The 26336-nt window shown below is 38.5% G+C and overlaps 1 protein-coding gene across 3 annotated transcripts in view; it reads left to right on the top strand.

Moving 5' to 3' along the window:
• The first annotated feature begins 13975 nt into the window (after nt 1-13975).
• The window catches only part of PPDK (pyruvate orthophosphate dikinase), a 38072-nt gene continuing 25711 nt past the window's right edge, over nt 13976-26336 (top strand). For all 3 annotated transcript variants that reach the window (XR_015689585.1, XR_015689584.1, XM_087672167.1), the window contains exons 1-16: nt 13976-14609; nt 14699-14755; nt 14925-15158; nt 15259-15396; nt 15503-15665; nt 15774-16009; nt 16111-16239; nt 16400-16579; nt 16679-16816; nt 16931-17095; nt 17219-17380; nt 17470-17559; nt 17650-17788; nt 17880-18057; nt 18220-18349; nt 18753-18881. Coding sequence is in view for 1 of the 3 variants with exons in the window: in XM_087672167.1 (XP_087528293.1) it covers nt 14337-14609; nt 14699-14755; nt 14925-15158; nt 15259-15396; nt 15503-15665; nt 15774-16009; nt 16111-16239; nt 16400-16579; nt 16679-16816; nt 16931-17095; nt 17219-17380; nt 17470-17559; nt 17650-17788; nt 17880-18057; nt 18220-18349; nt 18753-18881 (2541 nt within the window). In the remaining 2 variants the exon portion in view is untranslated. The remainder of the gene's footprint in view (nt 14610-14698; nt 14756-14924; nt 15159-15258; nt 15397-15502; nt 15666-15773; nt 16010-16110; nt 16240-16399; nt 16580-16678; nt 16817-16930; nt 17096-17218; nt 17381-17469; nt 17560-17649; nt 17789-17879; nt 18058-18219; nt 18350-18752; nt 18882-26336) is intronic.

Below are 26336 nucleotides of genomic sequence, written 5' to 3'. Positions count from 1 at the left end.
GAGGAGATGAAGTAGGTCCAATGACAACAAACAAGGGAGATGGAGGAGGCAAATCTAGCACAACAAAATACCTACTAGCGGATTTGGAAAACGAGATAGAAAAATTTGCGCATAACTATGCCCAACTTCAAAAGCAGTTAGCCCATTAAGTGCAACAAAGAAACATAGTTTCCCAAACTTTGCAAGAATAACAAATCACATTGGAAATCCTTTCCAAATGATAAAATCAAGGGCTAGAGATAGCAAAAAGAAGGGTGAGTCAGTGGGAAGAAAAGAATGTGGGCATGTTAGTGCAAGTAGAGTGTGAAAGAAGCTTGGCAATAGAAAGAGCTAAGGCAATTGAGGTAGTGATGTAAGTTAGCATCAAAGCTTCATCAACACATTACTTGAGGTGTGGCAACCATGTGAGGATGACACAATGGAAAACCTCAAGAAGAAATTGCAACTCACTATGCAAGTACCCAAATATAGTTTAGGGGTGACAATTCCCCAACAAGAGTATAGCATGACAAAGGAAGAATAGGTACAGAGGCTTAGGGAAATGGAGCTCTCCACAAATGAACTAAAGATGATTGAAATAACCATCATTAAAGAATCCACCCAAACTATGGAAGCACCAACATCATCACCTCTTGTGCTTGAAGCAAACTAGGAATAGGAAGAACATGAGCAATCTACATCCCCACCACTAGAAACTGCTACAGAAACGGAAAGGGCACTCACCCCTCCAAGAAATATTATGAAAGCCCTGTAGAGAAGAAGAGAATAAGTGGAAAGAAGTAGAAGGAAGCTCATTGTCGCTACTCAACCAATGCCAAACATACCCTCTCCACAGAGAGGGGAGTACTTATCAATCAATTGGGATAGAGAACTCATCACTTGAGAATAATGGGAGGCTCAAGAATCACCTACGCAATTTTCTTTTAACTTTTCGCATGGGCTCAAAAATGTGCTACCTTTGATATTTGTGTAGAAGGTAATTCGAGTGTCATTAAGGTTAGGAAAAAGATGGCTAAAGAAAAATATTCAAGATCCTAGATTGCGGTGACATAAATCAATAGATTATTGGCATGACAAGGTGTGTGAGGTGCCATGAACGGTAAAAGATTACGAGTCTCAACTTGCCTAGAGAAGAAACATATTGGATGACAACATGGAAGCATGGTTGGCCTGTCGCTCACTATTTTCTCGAATGAGGGAACCCCACTTACTTGCCTTATCCTAGGTGACATGGAGTTGACTACAACTTTTCAAGGCATGGAAAGCATGAGTTCCCTTTGATATACAATGCAAAAAGGCCAAAACACGACCTCAAGTTTTGAGAGAAGGACTTGATCCCTTCCTTCAAAAGATTCGTAGAAGATTTCTCTTCCTACCCAGATCCCGCTTTCATTATACAATGTGCAATTATTTAATATTGCTTCTTCAACTGCTCAATTACAAGAAGGCAACAGAGGAGGATCTCCACCCATTGTTCTTCAACATGAATGCAAGAATAGACAAGTATGCCATGGTGAGATTACTCCCTCATGATACACTCATATTGGCATACTGTTTTGAGCTACTAGAAGACATGAATGTCAGCAAGTTACCAGTTGAAGCCACCCTTTTCTTCCAACAACACCCTTGACAACAAGGTCTACATTGAAGACTTATATGATGAGCAAAGCATTCTTAGAAAGGTCATTATGGTCACTACCTCAACAACCACCTAAGGATTGTAGACGGCCACAATAAAGCCCTCCTCATTTACTTGTATATAATGCTTTCCAAATTAAATAAAATAAAATAATAAAAGAAAAAACTTAGGACTACACATAGTCACATCACCTAGGGGACCATAATCCCTAGCTCTTCACCACTTCACTACACTCAAGGCACATCAAGGGCATGACATCCCGAGAACATCGGTAGACCTGTCTCCTTGAGTTTTGCACCACACTTCCCTCCCTAACACTAACCAAGCCCTCAAGCATGAGAAAATATTCCAAGCCAGCTTGGGATTCAACTCATCTCCCAATTACACCCACATGAGCACAAAAGCCACAACATAGTGAGATAAACACCCACTAAGTAGTGCACACACCCTTTTATGGTGAGAACATAGTCTGAAGAGTAGCTTGACGAAGCCAACAACATTGGTGGCCCACATCATCCTAATCCTTCCCTCTTCTACCTCTTTCATTATATGCATAGAATGTATCCAAATCTTTGCTTTCTTGCCAAGCATAGATGCAATACTTAGGATCTTTTTCAATCTACAAACCATAGGTAGTTGCCTCCACTATAGCATGTGTATTCTAGCCATATCATCAACTAACTTTTACATGCCACCCTTTCCAATGTTTGGGTTAAGTGGAAGCCTTGTCTAACATAGGTGGACTTTTCCATCCTTAAAAGAAAATCAAATTCTTATCTAATGCATCATCTCACAATCCTTGCACTCTTACTCAGCGTTGTCACATGAGATACACTACTGTACAAAGCCTTCTCCAATCTGAGCTCTTGGACTTGCAAACCACTCCTTTTCCTCTAGCTTTGTAAGCTTCATTTGTAGGTTTTGCATACCCTTAACCAAGTCATCTATTACATCCTCTTCAATAGGCATAGTTGTAGACACAACTACTTAGATGTATGCTTAGTAACCTTACTTATAGAGTTGAAGACATAGCATCCTCACCCTTCTTCTCTACCTCTTGATAAGCATAGAGATAACATCTTTAACATCCTACCATTCAATTTTTAATCCCTATTTAGTATTTGCATCTTCCTAGAGCTCTTCTAGGCTTAATTAAGATGTAGGATCAGCCACCAATAAAAATAACTCTATCTATTTAGATTATAGAGCATGTTGCTTTATATACTATCCAACTAATCATACTTGTGCTACAAAATCACACAAAAGCTCTATAGCTACAAGCCCTTTATTGGTTTTTGTGACCCATTCCATGAAATTCTTGCAGGTAACCAATCCTATATACTCTATATCTACAAGCCCTATTGGTTTTTGTAAGTCATTCTATGAAAGTCTTGCAAGTAACCAATCCTACATCCTCTATGAAATACTATTCTTTCATAGCTATCTTAAAGTAGTCCCATGCATCCCTTTTTTCACAAATCTCATCTATGCATGGCTTCACCTCATGGACTATAAGTCATTGACTCATTTTTTTAACAAGGACCAAAGAAATCCAGCTTTTTGACATACACGTTCAAGTAATTAGAAACATTCTGACCATTTAGCCTAGCTCTCAATAGCCTATAATGCATTAGTCACAATAGGCTCATGATTCACAAAAAATTACTGCATTTTCTATTGTTGTTGTTACTGCAAATACATGTTAAAGGTTTGTGATAATTGCCTAACTTCATTAGATGATCCTATAGAATTGAAACATATAACATCACCCAAACGATAGAACTTAACTCTAATGCTTCTAGGTCGAGCTCACCAAAGAAGTTTTATGTCAAAGCACGTATAGATAGGAGACACATGGTCCTTGAATAGAAAGTCTTGCAGAAGGGAAAATATCTTCAAGGGTTTAAGAAGGGAGGTGTATGTAGAAATCACATATTCAAGGTGTTTGGATTAAGGAAAATAAGAGCTTTTAGAATTCATAAATTGAACATGTATAGTGTGTATGCATACCATTTTTTATCATGGTTTCAATGTAAAACTTTCCAAAATGTATAAACAACAATGGGGATGTATGTTTAATAGGAAATGATGCCTCTATGTACAAATAGCTAACCTTAGAATAGTCTTGAATTAGAGCAACCCCTGTACTTTCAATTTGTCCTAATCTAGAGTGAATTCAACCCATAAAATCCCTTCAATTCCCTACACAAGTCTCTATGATAGCATACATACATGTAGACAACAAAACAATCCATGATTCTTCCTCAAATAAGCTAATTGTAGACAATTTACTATAGGTACATGAGCACTATAGCAATGTTGTTTGATTCTAGAGAGTATTTAGTGGTGATACCCTACATACATCATGTTCAAAATAGGCCAAAGGCCTTTCCTCATACATCTATGCTCCTTATATACATATTCTTGTGCAACCCAAAAGCTTCGATTTTTAGCCTTCCTTGCCTTCCCAAACACAAAAGCATTATCATGATATTGATATTTCATGCTTTCCAACAATCGTGGTTACCACTAATGGTGCCAATATTTAGCATTTTCTTCTCTTAATGGCACCCTACTCCCATTTTTCGTGCTATTCTGTTCCTCTTATCTCCACACATTTTCTCATATCAAAAGCAAGTCTATAACTTAAGTGAAGTAGCATTTTCCATTCTAAGGTTAAAATACTTCTCATCCTTCATGAGATTTCCCTAGGTTTAAAGATACTTGTGACTTTGTGTCTTCTCGACATGCAATACATTTGTCAAAGTCTCCCAATTATGTGTCAATATTGCATATTACTTCATGAAGTCCAAACAATTAATTAAAATCTTCATGCAGATGGTCATTCATATGACTTGTATTCACTATACTTGTAACCTCCTAAAATTTGCATGATTAATATCTTGTATGCATAGAGATGAAACATTTGGGTAAATGGTCTTTCTTGTGGTTTTCTATTAGTGAACCTATAGCCACATGACAATGCTCTAGTTTTGTTTCCTTTTTTTTGGGGGGGGGGGATTCTTTTTTGCATATATTGTATTTTTGGCTAGCAAAGATAATTGAGCTATTATTTATCCATCAATAGTGGTAGCCTTTCTACTTTCTCTTAGTGCATTGTTTGGTAATTAATAGGCTATTAATATTTTGCCTTGCTAGGCCACTACACATAAAAGAGGATTCAACTGTAGCCATGGCTAGACATTAGACTTATAAGAAACCCTTTAGAATGCACATACTTTATCAAGTGAGATTCTTCTTGCACCTAGCTATGTGGAACCTAGTAGCATTGATTATGACTTTGATTTACCAGGTTTTCCATTTGTAGAACAAATTCCATAGTATGCTTTAGAAACTATGTTGATGGTGTGTATGATTAATGTAGTATAATGGTGTTGTGTGCTTATAACGAATATGCACTGCTTTGAACAATGGATTATGCTTCAAATATGTTTCCATAAATGCCTAAGTAAACAATTAAGTATCTACTTTAAGGCAAAAGGAAGTAGTCAAGAAGATTTGTGAATCGTGGCCATGGTATTGCATGTGATAACAGAATACCTATTTATGGTCCATGCATTTCTTCTCATGCTCTTATCAATCCTCATAGCTATGGCTATTGTTTTTTGTGTAGCACATAATATGTAAGTACCTCCAAGGTCACGTTGACTATTCAAAATAGGCATACCATTCTATAAAAGTGGTGTGGCCAGCTTTTATAATGCTTATGATACCTTATTTAAGAATTACAACTATCTTTTGCTTGCATGCCAAGCATTCTATATTTATGTGAAAGTTGACCCAATGAGTATTTAGCATAATTTGTAACAAGCACATAATACAAAGCTGAATAAGTGCACACCATGTAACACTCAATGATTGCTTAGAAATGCACTAACAAGGGTCATTGGCATATCATGGCTTTCAAATAAAATGGAACTAGCTAAACATTGGTATAAAGAAGTGGATTGGTAGGCTTTTGTTTAAACTCTAGGTTGCTACTCCAACTACATGAATCCCACCCTAAGAAATGATGACAAGAAGCAGAAACCAAACTTGATTGCTTTGAGCATTTTATGATATATGTTGAGATTTATAGCTCTCAAACCTATTGGCCTCAAAGTGGCCATCTCGCATTCAAAAATCAAGTACTTTTATGAGACCATTATAGCAAGTTTCTAAGGTTCTCCATTGGCATATGATATTACACTTATTGCAATCTTTTGGATTTTATTTTATAAGCATGAATCTCCACCTTCAAACATGCACTTTCTAGTATTTTTGGGTATATATCTATGCGTAGTGGTCCTACATGTACAAGCAATACCCTTATTGATCATTCTTTGTGTTGTAGGACACTGCAATGCTTTCCCTAGTAAATGGATCTTGCTAGGGATTTATCTATATCTACTTTTTATTTATGTTTCCTTATTCTCTATTATTTTATAACAATATTGCCTTATTCTTTAGTATTTTAGTCAATTTAAGAGGGGTATTCAATACATTGTCAAGTTATTCTCTAATACTTTAGTAACATCTATTTAAATTGCTAATGAAACAACCATCTTCAACATGAGTTTTGTGCATGGTAGTGATATATTTTTGAGCTTTGCTACATGACAATGTTGTTTCCATGTTCTGGATATCATGCAACATGAAATTGAGTACAATGGTTACTAGCATAATATGCATATGAATATTGTGTTGCCTCTAGGAGTTATCTTTAACTTTGATAGCAATACACCTTCTCAATCTTGATGTATTTCTTTGAATGGTAGGGTCATATTAGTAAGTATGGCTACTAGTGCCCTAGCTTGTAAGTTGGTACATGTGGACTCAATTCATTAACAATAGTTACCTCCTAGTTATTGACATAGTCCTTAGGGTTTTGGTGATTGGGATGACAACTGGGTCCCATGACTACACCTGCAATACAAGTTAGGTGGTAAGGTTCTTACCTTCATCTTTTGGATCTAGGTAATAGTTGACTCATGCTTGGAAAGACTACTCCTAGGAACTATTATCTTCAATATTTTTTTGTATATTTGTATTCTTTTTAATAACAATTTGTTCAATTACTCTCTCAAAATATGATTTTTTTGTATCCTAAGGATCTTTGATGAATTGTAAATTCTAAATCATTTTATATCTCATTATATGTGCTTGAATAAGTTACTTATTAGTTATTGGATTTGTGATAATTTATTAAGTTTTCAATAACCACACATGATTCTTTTTTTTAAAGGGGATTGTTATATAAACACACATACATATCCCCATGCAAATACAAAACTCTTTAAAATTGGCTTATGGAATGCATCTATTATTTCTGTTTCAAAAGAAAAACATGCATATACGTGCATGTGCATGTGCACACATCCCTCTACCCTAGACATTACCCTAGATGGACCAAACTATATTGATAATGTGGACTACTTCAGTTACAATTAATATTTTGGCAAACATACTAATAAATACATTATCATTGTTTTTAGTTGGAGGAGAGACATAGAGAGTGACGATCCCCAAGTCAAATGGTTGCAGCATAACACAACAAGCAGCCCTATTACAACCTAGGTTGTAATAATATGATAACTTAAGAGAATAAGATGATTTATAGTAATGATGAATGAAAATTAGAATAATAATTGTTTACTTTTCCACACACACACAAAGGCAGTTGCACATGCTTGTGTGAGTCTAGCACAAGTGTCCTATTTATATACTACGTGAAGCAAGTTACAATTTTTTAAGATAAAGCTAGTAGGGGCAATACTCTGCACGCACACGTGCATGTGTGCACATGCACGTGAGCACACACACAAAGGATCCTCTAAGTCAAATGGTTAGGACATGGGGCAACAAGCAATCATATCACTACCTAGGTTGTAACAATATAACAACATTTTAAGAAAAGTAAGTTTAGGGTTTAGGCTATAGTTAACGAGGAAGGTAATTATAGAGAGAGAGGGGGGGGGGGGGGGGGGGAGGGGGTAAAAACCATCACTTTACAATGCCCTAATGATGCAGCTTGCATAGATCATACTACATAACGCTAGTAAAGTACTACAAAGCTATACAAAGTCTAATATGCTTCACACCTTTCAATAACGGCACGTGATGTTCACATAATAATTAGGGGTTTTATATGACTTTCTATTCTAGTCATTGACTTCACATTATGCACAAGATGACAACAAAGGGTGAGCTTGGCAAGGGTTTCTTTGTGCCAATGAGTTTTTTAAGTATTGGAAGCAATTTCTTGAAATCAAGTAGGTTTCCATGCAACTTACAACTATATCCAATAATTCACTTTTTAGAATAATACCATAACTGGAAATTATTAAAAACTTCATCCAACCAACTTTTATTCTGTCTTACAACAATTTGGTTGCACATACATATATGATTTGCATAGTGTTGACCTACTAATGTAAGAATCTTTGGAAGTTTACTTAGTGAGATAACAATCTTGCTACTACATTAGAACTTCTAAAATTTTTGGTAGTTTTAAAAAAAGTGATTTAGGTCTAAATATATTGACATTCAACTGAAGCTTTTGCTTTTATCTCCATTGCAATGGAAGACATTATTTCTCACCTTCAAGTTTGAGTTCATTTGATTGTACTATAACCTTCTAGAATCTCCCCAATATATAAGGATTCTCTCTTTGATGCACGACACACTTTGTAGAGTCTAGATGGCCATAAGAATGTTTTGAGGAGAGAGTAGCATAGCTTCCAACATGGAGAGCAACATAGAGTTTTTCGTGTATACTTGAGTGACAAGTGAAGTTAAACAATATTTATAAGGCTTTTAATTAGTAGTATGTTCTACCTAGGGTTTCTTACTATGATATTAAGGATTTGTAAATTCACATCAAAGTTAAGATTTCAAGGTACAGAGAGAGATTCATTCCATGGGACTTAGAAGTCAACTCTATTTAGAACTAGTTTCCACCAAGTTGAGGTTTGTGACTAGGCTGGGAATCTAATTGCCAAACTTGCATGTTCCCATGGTTGTTAGGTTTATAACTAGTTTTGGGTTTGCAACCACAACGGGCAATGGGAGAGCCATGGCCCAATGTGGTTACTAATCAAATCAATTCATTAAATAGCAAAAGTGTCACTTCTTGGACACTTTGCTGCCACTAAATAAACCAACTAATGTGACAAACTTTTTTCATGCTTTAAAATTTTTGAAATTTTAATTGGAGCAACTTAGCAATTCAATGCACTAGATGCTTTTTGGGTGTTGCCACCTAAGGCTTGGTGGGAATAGGTTCTTAATATTCATTTGAGTCCATTATTATGAGGTTTAAATGATAATTCTAAACACTAAGCAAGGACTTTGATTTCTTCATCAAAATAAATTCATCATGCTATTCTTCTTGAATTTTGTTTTTGCATACTGAATAGGTCACTCTATAACACATAGCTTGGCACCATCTATACTACATTATATGGCACACATCTCAAAAATTATATATAGAAAAATCTCACCTCTACCTGTGTGTGTGTGTGTGTCCATAATGTAAATAAAAGAGGGGTGCATGGTATATGCCTCTCTTTCTCACCTCAATAGTCTTTTAGCCTTGCTAGGATGTAGATTTTTCCTCTCTTTCAACCCAAAGAACCATGGTGCACTCGAGCATTGGGGGAGTGGTAGTTGCAAACAACCCTAGCTCACATACTAATAATAATTCTTAAGACTTCAATGGTAATCTTACTATGTAGTTTCCTTCTATTTAAATGTCAAATTTTTAAAGATGTGAAAACACATATGTATCATATTTACACACACACACACACACACACACATGCATGCACGCACGCGTTTTTGGTTGGCATTATTTTGGTGCACCTTTCTTTATTACCTCAAGAGCTCTTCTCCTAAACTTGCTGGGATGTAGACATGCATTTTTGGTTTGCATCATTTTGGTGCACTTTTCTTTATTACCTCAACAACTCTTCTCCTAAAGTTGCTAGGATGTAGATTTTCCCTCTCCGTCAACCTTGTGAACCTGATGCCAGGAGGCATATTTCATGGTGGATTCCGTAACCACAATGGTTTTCATAAAACTATTTATTTGCCAGGGCACATACACAAGGTGGATTCTTTGTGCGAGAAGCTGACGGGGACGCCTGTGCTTTTCAGGTGTCAGATTAATTTAATGTGCATGTGGGTGATTCCATAGCGGGTGATTCTGTAAAATACATATTAAATTAATGGATGTTTACGAGTTTAGAGTGCACACTTGAATTAAATTAAGGTTAGGACAAAGTTCCAACCTATTTAATTATTTTGTAGCTGAAGACTGCTAGGTATTCACTTTTGTTGGATTTTATTTAATTATTTTCTAATAATAGTGAATGCTTCAGTTGATGTGTAGATCAGGCGTAGCGGTGGCATTAGGTAGCATCGGGCAATGGCGTGAATCCAAATGCCTAGAAGAGTTACTATTTTTTATGGGTGCGTGCCTTATCACTAAAGGTGTGATGCCAATATTTATTTAAGTGCACTTATTTATTAAAGTGCTTGACAAAATATTTATTATCTTGTATGCGCATAAGCACTCGATTAAATATTTCATTATTTGATATTTGTATTTGGGCATAGCCCGACTTTTGGATGCCCAAACGCCTTACTTTATATTTGGGCAAATGCAAAAGCAAAAGCATGCTATTTTTAAAGTGGGCTATTTTTGAGCTTGAAGATAAAAAAATCTATAAATACATGCCTTGTGAAGCGCTCACATGAGGCATGGGGGCAGATTGCACCCAATTTGTCTCTTTTGTCTCATGTCATGCAAATTTGCTTTTGCTTTGTACTTGAAATTATGAAGGTTTGTAGAGTTCTTTGTTCTTGGGGACCTTCCGACATTCACTACGCACGTGTATAACATCTGACTTACACACCAAAACCATGGTGGCATCAAAGGGTTGGTGGAGAAGGAATGGTAAAAAGACACACGTGCCAAGATTGACTAAAATAACAATTGGATACATTCTTTTTCTAAGAGCTGAGAATCAACTATCATTGGCAGTACTGAAGCAAAATAAAAAAGCAGCAACCTTAGCCCTAGCTCATGTACTAATAATAGCCTTAGGAGTTCAATGAATAATTTAACTAAATAGTTTTTTACATTTACGTAGCAATTTTTAATTAGGTATTAAAATGCACAATACACATCATATTCACACACACCCCCTGCCCCACCCACTTTATTCCTTTGCCAAAACATGCACATGTGTGTGTGCACACATCCATGTGCAAATACACAACTCTTTACAATTGGCTTATGGAGTGCATGTGCTATTTTCCTTTCAAAACACACACACACACACCCTCTCAACCCCAAACCAACATGCCAACAAGCAACAGACCGAACCAACACAAAACCCAGAACACCCCCCAACCCCCTTGTGCACCCCCCCCCCCCCCCCCCCCCCCCAATAGAGGCTCATATATGTATGCATGCATGAGTGTGTGCGTGTGTGTGCGTATGTGCACACACACACTTTGAACCTTTTTATAGTCACCAACATTTCAAAAAGAAAAACTCTAAAGAGAATGCATCTATCATAATGAGTTCTTGAGAAGTATAAAGAGAACATAAACACTAAATGAATACATAAATCTAGTTTTCCACAATCATATTTTAGTAGGAATGGATGTAACAATTGGACATGCCCTAGATGGATCCAAGTGTTTTTCCACAAACTTACTATAGCAAGAATGGATGTAATGATTCCACATATTACTCTAGATGGATCAAACTATGTTGATAACATGGACTACATTAGTTACAATTAATTATTTGGTAAAAATATTAATAAATACATAATCAAAGTTTTTGGTTGGAGGAGATAGATAGAGAGCAAGGATCCCAAGGTAAACAATTGGGGAATAACGTAACAAGCAACGGTATTACTACCTAAGTTGTAATATATTAACAATTTAAGAGAATAAGATGATTTGTGGCAATGATGCATGAAGATTAGAAGAAAAATTGATCGAGAGAGAGAGAGAGAGAGAGAGAGAGAGAGAGAGAGAGAGAGAGAGAGAGAGAGAGAGAGAGAGAGAGAGAGAGAGAGAGAGAGAGAGAGAGAGAGAGAGAGAGAGAGAGAGAGAGAGAGAGAGAGAGAGAGGGGGGGGGGGTAAACACCATTGCTTTGTGAGTGTCCGAATGACTCGTACTTACATAGGTCTTAGCACATGGTGTTACTTAAACACTATGGAGCTATACAAAGTGTGATATGCTTCACACTTTGCAATGACTGCATTTGATGTTTAAGTTGTTGATATTCATGCAATAATAAGTGGCTTTACATGTTTTTGTGTTCTAGTTGTTGACTTCACATTGTGTACAAAATGACATCCAGGGGTGAGCTTGGCAAGAGTTTCTTTGCGTCAATGAGTTTTTATTATTAAAAAAAAAACTATACCCTAAAGTTTGTAGAGTGTTGCAATGCATTGCTAGGTCTAAAAACGTTCATAAAGTGTAAAAGAAAGTTGATCCTCCCATGTGCATTTCCTTTCATTTTTATGGATAATCAAAACTCATGAATAATGCTTGAATTGAATGGATCACACCATCTTTTCTTAAGATCACAAAAAAATGCTTCGAAACGAGTTAGCAATACTCAAGTTGGGTGTAAAGAAGTTCCCAAAAGCCCCCCCACAAGGAAATCAAAATGTATGTTTAAGTTGCTCACTACAAGCTTAAAATTCTAGTCCTCTTAGTGAATAGATTCTACATACAAGACTCATTCATGCTTAGGTATACCCATAGTACTACATTTTTGCAAAGTTCAAGTAACATCATGATATAATGAGTGAATGAAACAAAAGTTTAACATGGACCCCCAAAGTTTGAACCGAGATTCCACGTACCTACCACTAGGATGGATTATACCCATGAGGAAACAAATCAAGCAACAACAATGAAATAGGTAATCCTGGAAAAAAAAATGAACACTCAATATAAAGAAGAGCAATTCCTGAAAACACAACCACAAATACAAGCTATGAGTATTGTGTTTGTAAGTCACGTGTTAACAACTTTAGTTGGTCATTATTCACTTTTTATTATTTAGAGAATACCAAATTGATTGCCCTTGATGTTCTTATTAAAAAGAGTGACATGGAAGGCCATAGTGATAACTATAAATTATAATAGGCTAGTTAGAGTAGGTAGAGGTAGGTTGGAGTTTGGAGGTAACCCTCATCTCCATATTTCAAGTGGGAGAGATAATTGGAGGTGTGATATATTTATGTGCGTTCTTAAGATATGTAGCAAGCACATAGGTTGAGTGAACAAGAAACGTTCATATGTGCTCTTACATAACGGTCTTTGTTTGACTACAACCCTAGCGAGTAGTCCATGTTCTCAAAGCTCAGCACTCGAGTATCTTCTTCTAGTTGCTATCACTTGTAAACAATGGCACCAAGACATGTTTAGTAAACAAACAAGACTATGGGAGCATAACATTTGCAGTTCCTAGGTGATGGCTTTATAAGCAACAAAGAGTCGAGTGTCTTGCTCACCACTTCCAAAGTAGCCTACCAAAACTTCTAAAGTAGCCTACCAAAAGAGTGGAACTATTAGTCACCACTTCCATAGATGGGCCAACACCTAGACCCTACTATGGTCTAGGTAGGTAGGAATGACCCTTCATTTGGCCAAGGTTAGTATCCATGACGTGTTACTGTACATTTCTTCTATAATTAGGATAGCCTGTCTCTCCAAAGGATGTTGGAGACTCCTAAGGAATCTCTCTCTCTCTCTCTCTCTCTCTCTCTCTCTCTCTCTCTCTCTCTTGCTAGGTATACTTTTGTGGATGCTTTATTTCAAAGTGGGTTCCCCCACCAAACGCATGATTGATTGACCTTTGAAGTATTTGAAACTGGATAATCTTCTTTTTCTCTGGCTCAGTGGTTTTCCTTTTCTCATCTGGACTCTATGGAGCTCAACCCATCAATTTTCAAAGCAACACAACCATCTCCATCCGCACCAAATGTTCAATAATTTCAAGACACCCTAAAAATCTCTTTTACATTTTACCACTTTAAAAACATTTAAAAAATCTCTCTTAGAGTTACTATACCCGGAACTGACCGGAATATAATACATTATTAAAGAAATTAGTGAGAAACAGACCACAGCAATATAGTCAGATTCGGAATAGACCAGGATAATATATTCAGATTATTATCAAAAAATTGTCGATGAAATAGTGTGAGAAATTTAAAGAAATTGCTAATTTGTGAGAGACTTTATTCTGGAAACGTCTCTTCGCCCACACTTTCCATAGCAGGACAACAGTCCACTAGCGATGGTGTCAGAGTGAGCTTGATACAAGACCCAATTGCTGAGGCTGAGGGAGAGAGAGAGGGAGAGAGAGAGCGCGCGAGACGATGATATAAGAACAATTGGTGAGAAGGAGAGAGAGAGAGAGAGAGATTGTTCTATCTCCACTCTGCCTGCCCAAGGACCTGTACCTTTCCTAAACAGGAAATTCATCCGATAGTCCCACCTAGGTTCATTTCATCATCCGCCCTCACCCAAAAATTCCACACCTCTAATTAGACGACATGTCTTGGAAGAGCAATCATAAAACTCAGGCTTGTTTCTGACTAAATTAGCAAAATCGTTTTTTCTTTCTGACTAAATTAGCAACTTGTAGCTCGAGAAATGGCCTTGGCATGTGGCACTCTGGCAAGAGCAGTCCTTTCTTGTGCTCAATTTGGGCAGAAGAATGATCCCATTGATGCTTCAATGGCAAACACAACTGCCTGCGTCAATCCAAAATCAGGTGGGTTGGATTCCAGCTTCTGGGGCTCCTCAGAGAACAATCTGAAGCTCAAGTCTCCATTGTTGGCGCGGCCTGCTGTGCACAGCTGCGCCCTTTCACGCCCAGGTGCACGTGCCCAAGCTATGGCTCCTCCGATGCCAGTCACCAAGCAGGTTGGCCATATCGATCACCCATTCTGTCTGATTACTTACTCTTGCTTTTGGTAAGGCACTTTTCTGATCCTATACTTCGATATAAGCAGAGAGTGTTTACCTTTGGGAAAGGAAGGAGTCAAGGAGACAAATCTATGAAGTCATTGGTATGCTGAAATTATTCTTAAGCTTTGTGTTGAATGCTATGAAATGAAGAAAATTTCAAGTTACCAGTGTTTTCCTAAGCTATCTATTCAATGCAGAAAAGAAGCCAATTTTAGAGTTTTTCCTCAGGAAGGGGCAACATCATGAGTCTGACTGATTCTAGATTTTCAGCTGGGAGGCAAAGGAGCAAACCTTGCAGAAATGGCCAGCATTGGTTTGTCTGTTCCCCCAGGCCTCACAATCACTACCGAAACATGTCAAGAATATGAAGAAAATGGCAAGCAACTTCCTAGTGGCCTTTGGCAAGAAGTGCGTGAAGCTCTGAGAACAGTGGAGAAAGGCATGAATGCAGGCCTTGGGGATCCATCCAGACCTCTACTTGTCTCAGTTCGTTCAGGAGCAGCAGTAAGTGAACCGCTTTACACCTAGTCCACTATGGCTGGGATGTATTAATAGCAAAGAGTACTGATGCCTTTGTAACAGAGATTACTGATCCTTTCAACAGATTTCAATGCCTGGTATGATGGACACTGTGCTCAATCTGGGATTGAATGATGGCGTTGTAGTTGGCCTTGCTGCAAGAAGCGGGGAACGGTTTGCGTATGATTCATATCGTCGGTTCCTTGACATGTTTGGTGGTGTGGTCTGTGCCATTTGATTTTCCAAGCTTGCTGCATAAAGTTAGGTCATAGTCAAGTCTAGAGCCGTTCAATGGTGGTGATATTGTTTGCCGATTTTGTGTAATCTAGGTTATGGGCATTCCACATTCTTTATTTGAGCATGAACTTGAGAGTTTGAAGAAAGTCAGAGGCGTATCTCTGGACACAGACCTCACAACTGATGATTTGAAAGAACTTGTGGCTAAGTATAAGTCTGTGTACGAGAAGGCAACAGGGAAACAGTTTCCTGCAGGTGAGCTTTCCTGGACCACTTTTGGTCCAGATTGAGGACCCTTTAAAGTTTGTATGTTGCCTTTGCATATCTTTTGGTGTTTATATGTTTGATCCGTCTTTTGTACAGATCCTGAAGAGCAATTGCGTCTTGCAGTCATAGCTGTTTTTGAATCCTGGAACAGTCCTCGAGCAATTAAGTACCGCAGTTTGAATCAGATTACAGGTCTAAAAGGGACAGCTGTAAATGTGCAAGCAATGGTCTTTGGAAATATGGGTCCAACTTCTGGCACTGGAGTCTTGTTCACAAGAAACCCCAGCACCGGAGAGAAGAAACTCTATGGAGAGTTCCTAATTAATGCACAGGTACATAGATCTCTTTTCTGGATTTTGAGGGCGACAATTATATTTTATGATTGCAGTGCAATCTCAGAATATATGTTTGTTGGTTGGAATTCCGATTTCAGGGAGAAGATGTTGTGGCTGGCATTCGCACACCTGAGGATCTTGATACAATGAAGAGATGCATGCCAGAAGCTTACAAAGAGCTGGTTGAGAACTGTGAAATTCTTGAGCGTCATTACAAGGAAATGATGGTAAATAATTGTTATACAAAGAACATTCAATTTCTTTCTGATCCATTCGTCATTCTCTGAGTCTGCAGATGTTCTAGACTGCACCTGGTAGTTTTAGGACATTTCTGAGCAATGACAGCCCTCCGTGCCAGGTTTTCTCATTTTGAACCTTTGAATGTAGGATATTGAGTTTACTGTTCAAGAAAATAGGCTTTGGATGTTGCAATGCCGCACTGGAAAGCGAACTGGTGCTGGGGCTGTTAAAATTGCAAGAGACTTTGTGGATGAGGGGCTTATTGATCCTGGAACTGCAATTAACATGGTTGAACCAGGACATCTTGATCAGCTTTTGCATCCACAGGTATGTGGCTATCAAGAGTCTTTCTTGAAATAGAAAACTTGTGTTTTGCAGAGTCACCTGTACCACTGTTCATCTAGTTCATCTTCTTGGCTCTTGCAGTTTGAGGACCCCGCCACTTATAAGGCAAACGTTATAGCCACTGGTTTGCCTGCATCTCCAGGTGCTGCAATGGGTCAAATTGTCTTTAATGCTGAGGATGCAGAAGCTGCTCATGCACAAGGAAAGCCTGTTATATTGGTAATGTGGTGTCTATTCTGTTGTTTGGTCAGTTTGGCTTAACAGGTACAAATAGGCATTACTTTGTCAAATTTTCTGAAAAAGGGCTTATTCAATGGAGTTTTCTTGTGGTAGGTAAGAAACGAGACCAGTCCAGAGGATGTTGGTGGCATGCATGCTGCAGAAGGCATACTGACAGCTAGGGGAGGAATGACCTCTCATGCAGCTGTGGTTGCGCGCGGCTGGGGCAAATGTTGTGTCTCAGGCTGTGCAGACATCCGAGTCAATGATGCCAACAAGGTAGATAAATATGGAGGGCTATGTAGATCCAATGAGGGGGAAAAAGTTGTGGAGCATGTTCAGCTGTTTCTTGCATTTTCAGTCCAGTAATCACATTTTTCATTTGACCTCGTTGTGTTGCAGACCTTGACAATAGGAGATGTGGTCCTGAAGGAAGGGGACTGGATCTCTCTCAATGGAAGCACTGGGGAAGTAATTCTAGGTAAACAACCAATGGTTCAACCAGCCATGAGTGGAGATTTGGGAAAGCTAATGGATTGGGTGGATCAGTTAAAGAAACTCAAGGTCAATCCTTCTCGTGTTAATGTCAGATTCTTAAACCAGTTTCTAGTCAGTCATCAATTTGTGATATCGGGGAGAGCATTCTTTTGCAGGTGATGGCAAATGCTGACACACCAGAAGATGCCCTTAATGCTAGGAGGAATGGTGCAGAAGGGATTGGCCTTTGCAGAACAGAGCATATGGTAAGTCCTTACATTTCTAATATGAAGCAGCTGTTGTTGGATTGTTAAAGTTAAAACTTAATCAAAGTTGTAAATTCTGTTGCTTTCTAGTTTTTTGCATCAGATGAACGTATAAAAAACGTAAGGCAGATGATCATGGCACCTGATGTGGAGCGAAGAAAAGTTGCACTGGATAAGCTGTTACCATACCAGCGGTCAGATTTTGAAGGCATCTTTCGTGCAATGGATGGTAGGTGTGGATGATGTCAAATATGTCTTCATTTCTGCAAATTACTAAGTTGTATATTGTGAAACTCGACTTTCTTAGTTCATTTTCACAGGACTTCCGGTTACCATCCGCTTGTTGGATCCTCCTCTACATGAGTTCTTACCAGAAGGAGACATTGAAGAGATAGTCACAGAGCTAGCGAAAGATACAGGGGTTCCAGAGGAGGAAGTCTTTGCTCGTGTGGAGAAGTTATCTGAAGTAAATCCCATGTTGGGATTCCGTGGATGCAGGTTGATAGTCTGTTTTCACTTTTCTACAAACATAGTTTTTTTTTTCTTTGTTTTTTTTTTTTGTTTTTTTTTGTTTTTGTTTTTTTTTGTTTTTTGCAAAACAAATTGACATGGGAGTTAATCACATAATCAACTCAATCAACTTTTGGTTTATGCTTGAAGGCTTGGAATTTCATACCCTGAACTCACGCATATGCAAGCGCGAGCTATCTTTGAGGCAGCTGTAAACATGACCAATCAACAAATTAAGGTCCTTCCTGAGGTCATGGTTCCCCTTGTTGGAACATCAGAGGCATGCAAACTCAACAATCTTCTTGTTATTTTCTGCTTACAAGATTTTGTATTTGTTATTTGATAAGATTTAGAATTTAGTCTGGTCAATTGCGGCATCACATATTATGATAGTATTTGGATGGAAGCTGTTAGTACGTACGAGTGCAGGAGCTCAGATCAAGTGATCTTTTTGCATTTTGCCAGTTAGTTATAAATGAGGATGGAAAAAAAAAAACACAATACCAGAATTAAGTACAACAGCACAACTATAGTGGAATAGTGTTTTGCTTTAACAACAACAATGAAAACACCTTCTTTGTAATTTTTTGAGATAGATGACCTGCTGATAGTTTGTGGCATGCCATTTCTCTCTTGGAAACTAACAGTAACAGACCTTACAAGGTATGCATTCTTGTGCATAGGAGCTGGGCCACCAAGTTTCAGCCATCCATAAGGTTGCACAGCAAGTGTTTGCAGAAATGGGAGTCAAACTGTCATATAGGGTTGGAACAATGATTGAGATTCCTCGTGCTGCACTGGTGGCTGATGAGGTGAGTTTTCTCATTTTTTTCTATGAAAAATCATTGAGGCAGTCTCAGCATTTTTGAAGCAGCAGCACATTTTGACTTCTATTGAGTAGTTCACATGAAATCATGTCAGTTTTAGGTAGTATATTTTTGTCTCGATTCCTTTTTTGTCCTAATGGTAATTGTTCATTATTAGCATTTCTTGTGAGGGCAAGCTATTGTGTTGGTTGATGTGCACTTTTGGTTAGAGAAAATAGAGTTACACCAATGAGTTGAAGTCCTCTGAATACATCTTTTAGGAAGTCCTTAAATTTTAGGAGCTTTGAACTAGCCTAAAACTGCTAGTTATAGAAATAGGGATGACATTTGGCTAGTCATAGAAATAGGGATGACATTCTAAAAATGTAAGTTTGTGTTTTGACAGTACTTTATAATTCAGTTATCCCTATTTTTGACATTTCTCAGTCCTAAAGGGAAGGCCATAGGGAAGAGATTAAGTTTCAAGACACTTCGACTCAAGCTTCCAAGTGTCCCATCACTCGTTATACCTCATAACATGTGGTCGAACACTAGTCTTGTGCTACTCCACTTTCTCTTTGCACAAAGTCTTCCTTTCTCCTACAAGAAGAGCTCATTTTCTCCCACTCTTATCAAATTTCCTTGCACAGTGGGTGAAGGTAGCTCAAAGCTGGTCCCATCTATCTCCATTATCAATCTCTACTCCTTTATCAACAAATTCCTTATTTTTCTTTGGGACGGGGGGCGTTGTCCATCTTCAGCCCTCAGATTATTTTCATTTCTTTTATGTGTCCATAGCTATAATTTTCTAGATAATTGTCATACTCAGCTTCAACTATTCATTCTTTCCATTTTCTCAAATGGTCAAGCCTTGAAAATACGTGAATATTATAATTGTGAGCATACTACAGTGTTTGGGGTTTTCACAATTGCACACTTTATGGAGTTTTGATTGCCTGCCTTCCTTTATGGCCCTTGCAACCAAGTCTACAAAGGTATGAAAACATTGTACCTGAGTTGACAAGCCTCTTTCCATTATGCGAGTGATAAGCTGGCTGCCGCAGCTTGCTGTGTGATGCTAGTGAGTTTCTGTCTCCCCTTCTTGCACTAGCACCCTCGCTGTCTTTGACTATTCCCAGGTCCCCTTGTCCTTTGCTTGACAATAATAGGGCTCTGCAATGCTCTAGTTAAGCCCACTGCAATTTTGCTATTGCTTTCAGCCCTATCTGTTTTCGTCACTTCTGCTGTTAGTTGCCATCTGTCTCACGCTTGCCAACAGTTGCATGTATTTGACCATCGGCTCAATCTACCTTGCATGCTACCCTGCTTGCTGTCAGTAGCCTCTTTACTTAGCTTTTCTCCTCAGATCACGACCTCCACCTTCCGCTCTGCACCCTCTTTTCTTTGCTTTGGACTGCAATACCCTACCACTTCCTCTCTTTTTGAGCAGTTTTTCTTCTATTTTTTGCCTATAGGCTCTAGATATGGGAGGGCATGTTGTCAAAGACATGTAATGGAAGCCTCTCATCCGACGATGCATGATCCATGTGTGTGCCGAGTCAAGAATGTTGTGTGGTACTTTTCTTGGAGCAATTTTGGTCCTAGAGGGAAATGGAGGAGTGCCAGGATATGGTGGTCTTTGGACAAGTTGTTGGACGCTCCTTTGGCTTGTCTTTACCTTGGCGAATGCCTCTTAGGAATTACTTGAGAGCTCCTGAGTGAACTCCCAAAGGGGTACCATTTATAGGGTTTTGTGGTATCTTGGCTTTACTTTCTCGGACTTTTTGCTTCATAGCAGCAAAGACACATGTTTCTTTGATTTAGAAACTTTAGAAACATTAAGAAACATTTTTGAGGGTGAAAAACATGGGTTTAAAAAAAAGGTGAAGTTGGGCTTCAATGGAACATTGCGTGATATTATGGGACCTTAATTCGGGCTTAAAAAAAAAAAACTTCCCATGTTTCTATGCTCTTTTTGTTGCTCTATTTGTGCACAAGCAAGCAACATTTTTTAGAGTAAAAAATATGGGGTTGTAAAAAAAAGTGAAGTTAGGCTTTACTAGAATGTTGTGTGATGTCGTGGGATTTTAATTTGGGCTTTAAAAAAGTAACTTCCATGTTTCTATGCTCCTTCCGTTGCTTTGTTCGTGCACAAACAACCATTTGCCTCTTAGCCCCCTTCCCTCTTCCTTTTAAGTCGGAACTTTCATCTTCCATTCTACTCTCTCCTCTTTTTTCTTTCCTCTCTTCTTCCCTCTCCTATACATTCTTATCTCTTCTTCTCTTTCTTCTTCCATAGCTCCCCATTCCAACTTGTTTGATTCCACATTCCACATTCCAAAATGATGTTTTGGAATGAAGATCACGATGTTGCAGCTTGATTGATTCCACATTGAATATGAGCTATGTGACATGCTTATTTTAATTTTCTTTATGTGATATGTATGAATCATGACGTCTGATGTCTAAGTCGTAGTATAGCTTTCTAAAGACTAGAGTCCGATATTAGTCAATAATGGATGGGTAATGTGTATACTCAATTGACTTTCATGTATTATCACTTATGATAAATTGGCTTTTTCTTGTTTAAGAGAGTTCCATAGAGATTTAAAACCTCTTTCCCTCATTTAAAGATGTAAAAACTCCCTTTATAAAAGAACTCGCATTTCCTATTTTACTTCATCTTGAAAGAAACTTACAAAACATGTTTCTAACATTTCATTTTTACACAGATGAAAACTTTAGAAACATTTCTATAAGTAAGAAAAATTCTTGAGAGTAAAAAAAAAACATGGGTTAAAAAAAAAAGGGTGGATTTGGGCTTCACTAGAACGTTATGTGATGTTGTGGGATTTTAATCTGGGCTTTAATTTTTTTTATAAAAAAAATCCATGTTTCCATGCTCCTCCCATTGCTATATTCATGCACAAACAATAACCCACTTCTCCGCCTTTCTCCCTCTCCCTCTAAGTTGCAGCCTTCATCTTCCATTCTGCTTACCTCTCTTTGTTCCTTCCTCTCTTCTTCCCTCTCCTCTAAGTTCTCTCTTCTTTCTTTATTTTCTTCCCTCCTCTTTCTTATTCTCTAATTTCTCATTTCAACTTGACCGATTCCACATTCTACATTCTCAAATGATGTTTTGGAATGAAGATCATGATGTTGTAGCTTGGTCCATTCCACATTGAACATGAGCTATGTGACATGTTTATTTCAATTTTCTTTGTGTGATATGTATGAATTGTGGCGTCTAATGTCTAAATCATAGTATAGCTTGTCTAAAGACTAGAGTTTGACATAAGTGAACAATGGATGGGTAATGTGTTATACTCAATTGAGTCCCATGTATTTTCACTTATGCTCAATTGGCTCTCTCTTGTTTAAGAGAGTTCCATAGAAGGCTTAAAACCTCTTTTCCTCATTTAAAAATATAAAAAGTTTCTTTTTAAAAACCCATATTTCTTATTTTACCCCTCCTCGAAAGAAATTCACAAAACACATTTTTGACATCTCATTTCTACTTATTTAGAAACTTTAGAAATGTTTTCGTAAGAAACGGTTTTGAGAGTATAAGACATGTTATGAAAAAAAAGTGAAGTTGAGCAAAAACATTGTGTGATGTTGTGGAACCTTGATTTGGGCCTCTAAAAAGCCTTGCATGATGGCAAGGCAAGGATCAAGTGCTAGGACCTTCTGAGTAGCCCCATTAGAGAGCTAGGATATTAGGAGGGGCCATGTCTAGCTAGCCCTCAAAGATGGTTTAGCCTCTTTGGGAACAATGTCCCTCCCCCACCGGCCCTTTTTTTCTTTTTTAAAAAAAAGGGCTTAGCTACCTCCGTCCTCTTGAAAGGGCTTCAACTCCTTCACTTTGATATCCATACCTCTAGCCATACCCTTAAGGTGAAGGTAGGTTTTACTAATTTTGGGCCTTTTGACGAACTTTTGAGAGAGATTCTTCCCAAAGATCAAAGTAGCAAACTTTATCTACATTGACCTTAAAGATCCAAAATCCCATTGGAACCATTAAAACGCCATCGCGTTCACACCAAAACTACAAAAGGACGGATAAGTGTAACACCACACCCGCATCCACACCCACACCCACACAACAACCCACACACTGCACCAAAACACACCCCCCTCCCAAAAAAAAACATGTTTCTTTTAAGTGAATGATGTGAATGTATGCAAGGAATTGGCAGGCTTCAAACTTCGCCCCAGAGAGATTTTGTAAACACATTTGCCAAGTTGTCTTGTCTAGGGATATAAACCAAGTTAATCTCCCTTGCATGGAGTCTCTCTCTCACATAATGATAATGCACCTCCATGTGCTTAGTGTGGGCATGAAATACTGGATTCCTCACAACTGCCATGGCACTCTGATTATCAATATACATAGGAGTGTGTGACTACTATTCTGCACTATGATTGACCAGAAGGCATCTAAGCCATGTACATTCCAATGTAGCTGTAAATGTTGCCGTGTATTCAGCTTCGCAGCCGCTAGATGTGCCATTGTAGATTGCTTCTTGCTCAACTAAGAGATACGTGAATCACCAAGCATGAAACAATTACCACCAGTGGACACCCGTGTGTCATAACATCCAACTGAGTCTTTGTTTATGAATGTATGCAAGTAAGGAGAAGTGTCTTTAGGGTAGAAAAGGCCCAATCTTCGAGTGCCTTTAAGATAGGGGAAAGACACATTTGATTGGCAAAGACACATTTGATTGCTTGCCAATGTGTAGTACTAGGGCTATGCATAAAGCAGGTCTATCATATGCATAACGCAGGTCGATTGATAGACCCCAAATTGAATATCTGGATGTGTTCTACAGAAATAGAGTAGACAGCCAACAACTTGTTGATAGAGAGGCATCAAATGGATCTCTTGTATCGTGAAGTTTAAACCTATGGCTTGTCTCCTACTATTTCAATAATAGTAGAGATCAGCTTGCAATCTTGCATCTAAAAATGCTCAAGGAGTTGGCCAATGTACTTTTAGACTATTGTAAAGCAATGCCCTCCTCAATTGTGGTAAATTGTATATGTAAGAATTGTGGTGAAATACATACATCAATTCATTCTTTAAGGTTGCAATTTGTCGGATGAGGTCCAATCAACAACATATCACCCACACAAAGAATGAGAATCAAGGGATAATTCTCATCTTTGTAGATATAAAACGTGCTTTCAATGTTTGAATCTCTAAAGCCAAGAGCAATCAAATATGTATTTATCTTTTTCATACTATGTGTGAATATATGCTAGGGTTTGTATAGAGGAAACACAGAAAGTATAACCATGATTGAAACACAGACTCAAATAGTGATGTGCAAAACTTAGACCCTAAATGCAAAACTCAAAACTCAAATATAGAAACAAACGCAAACACACACACACACAAACACAAACTTTGAAGTGAACGAATGCTGTATAGGAATGTAAAAGAGTGTACAAAATGCTCAAGGGTAGAGTTGAAGAGTGTGGGAGTGTGACGTGCATTGAACATGGATCCCGAATGCTATAACCACCAGTTAGAGATGTGAGTGTGTGAGTGTAAAAATTTGATCACCAAGGTAGTAGGAGAACTAGGTGACAAAAAAGGAAGTGGAGGATGTTGCAAATGGCCACACCAGTTGCAAAAATGCAGGCTGATGTAGGTGCCAAGTGTTGCCAAGTTTGAAGTTGTAAATGTAAGCTAGTCTAGGTGTCGATGATGAGGAAACTATAGGTGACATTTGGCAGCTGAAAATGTAGCAGTATGAGGCTTCTAGTTAGCAAGACAACAATAGGGATGGAGATGCCATGTGTCGGAGAGGACAGTGCTGTAGTTCGATGGGGCTGGACAGCAAAGGGAAGGTGGCTGATGGCTGAAATCTACATGTGGGAGTGAGAAACCTGCACACTAAGATAGGGGTGAATTGTGGGCAGCCTCTATTTATGGATACAAAATGATCTTTTGAAATTAGGGTTTTGCATGTGGCACATAGAAATTCTCTAGAAACGCTCCTAATTTAATGAAACTTTTGGTAATTTATTGTTTCGGGGCTCTTTTAAAAAGTTAATCAGCTGATAATGAATTTTTTGCTCAACGTCCTGAAACCAAGAAGGGATTAGAAGAAAAGCTTAAGCTCAATGTTATCCCAGGGTGTCCCATGCCAAAGTCGCCAGGGCATTGGACAGAGGGTGCACGACGCTAGCCTAGTGGTCTACCAAGACAATAGAGGCGATGGTTATCTTACTAAGGGAGTCCAAGTAATTGCCCCAGAGAGGGCAAGTTATCAGATAAAGGGTGCTTGTCAACTGCCGAGTGGCCTACTAAATCCTACAAAGGCAAATGGGATCGTATTGAACCTCTTATTTTCTTTTTGTTTTTTAAGAGAATAGATATGGTTTGCAACCTTTCAAGTAATTGTGCCCCGTAGAGAGAATGAAGAAGGATGGTTAGATCCAACGCATCACAAAACAAACAAGCTAACCCAACCATCAAGGGTTGATTGAGGGAAAGAGTGATGAAGTATGGTGAGGTGATGTTAAGGTGGTGAAGAACCACTGATGGAGACATCTGAGGGTCCGCTTAAGAATACTCTGCATGATGAGTTGCAAAGGAGTATGCTACATGATGAGAATGCACATGTGGCAAGTGCCACTTGGATAGTGTTTCTCGTGGGGAAGGTATAATAGGGAAGGGGAGGCTGATGTCGAAGACAAGTGCCAAATCTTGTAGAATACCCAGAAAGGATAGGAACCCCCTCTCAATCCTGGATATTGAGGCCAAAGGAGAAAGAGGGGCTTGATATCGGTCTTCGTGTGGCACCAAAAACCATGATGATAGATGAAAATGAGGACGAAGCACCCTGATTAGAAGAGCAAGGTAGAAGTCACGGCGATGATATCATGATTTGCCTAGGGAGGGAAAGCCTCCATGTTGGTAGAAAATCTCCTAGGAAGATGAAACCACAAAAGGAACGGTGTGCATCCCAAGTCTCAAGCCCAAGGACTATCTCAAACGTGCGTACTAGTCCTACACTAAAATACAAAACCTTGCAAAAGAGATCAGAATTTGCAAGATAGAGGTCAATAGCGAGATGTTTCAAAGCAGAACAAAACAAAAAATGAGAGTTAAAATGAAAAAACAATGCAATGAGTGTGTATCTATGAGTGAATGCACCGGAAGATTGAAGAAGGAAAGACTAAGGGTGTGACATCATTGCGTACATCCATCAGTAGGTTGCTGCTGATGAAATGCCTGATAAGGTGGAGAAGTGGTCCATGAGCAGGTTGCTGCCAATGAAATGCTTGACGAGGTGGAGAAGCGGTCCTAGATGGAGGTGTAGAGGAGTGAGGAGCTGATCAATCAGCTAATTCTTCAAAGAGTACTAAAAGATATAGGTTGTTGAGGTTGCCTATGTGCTTGCATGTCCAATGGCCACTTACAGATGGGCAGCAGTGGGAGGTGTA

Source organism: Lygodium microphyllum, chromosome 29 (genome assembly GCF_053477565.2).
Source record: "Lygodium microphyllum isolate KBCC chromosome 29, Lygodium_microphyllum_v1.1.10, whole genome shotgun sequence".
Lineage (NCBI taxonomy): Eukaryota > Viridiplantae > Streptophyta > Polypodiopsida > Schizaeales > Lygodiaceae > Lygodium > Lygodium microphyllum.
This window is presented reverse-complemented; position numbering and strand designations above follow the sequence as displayed.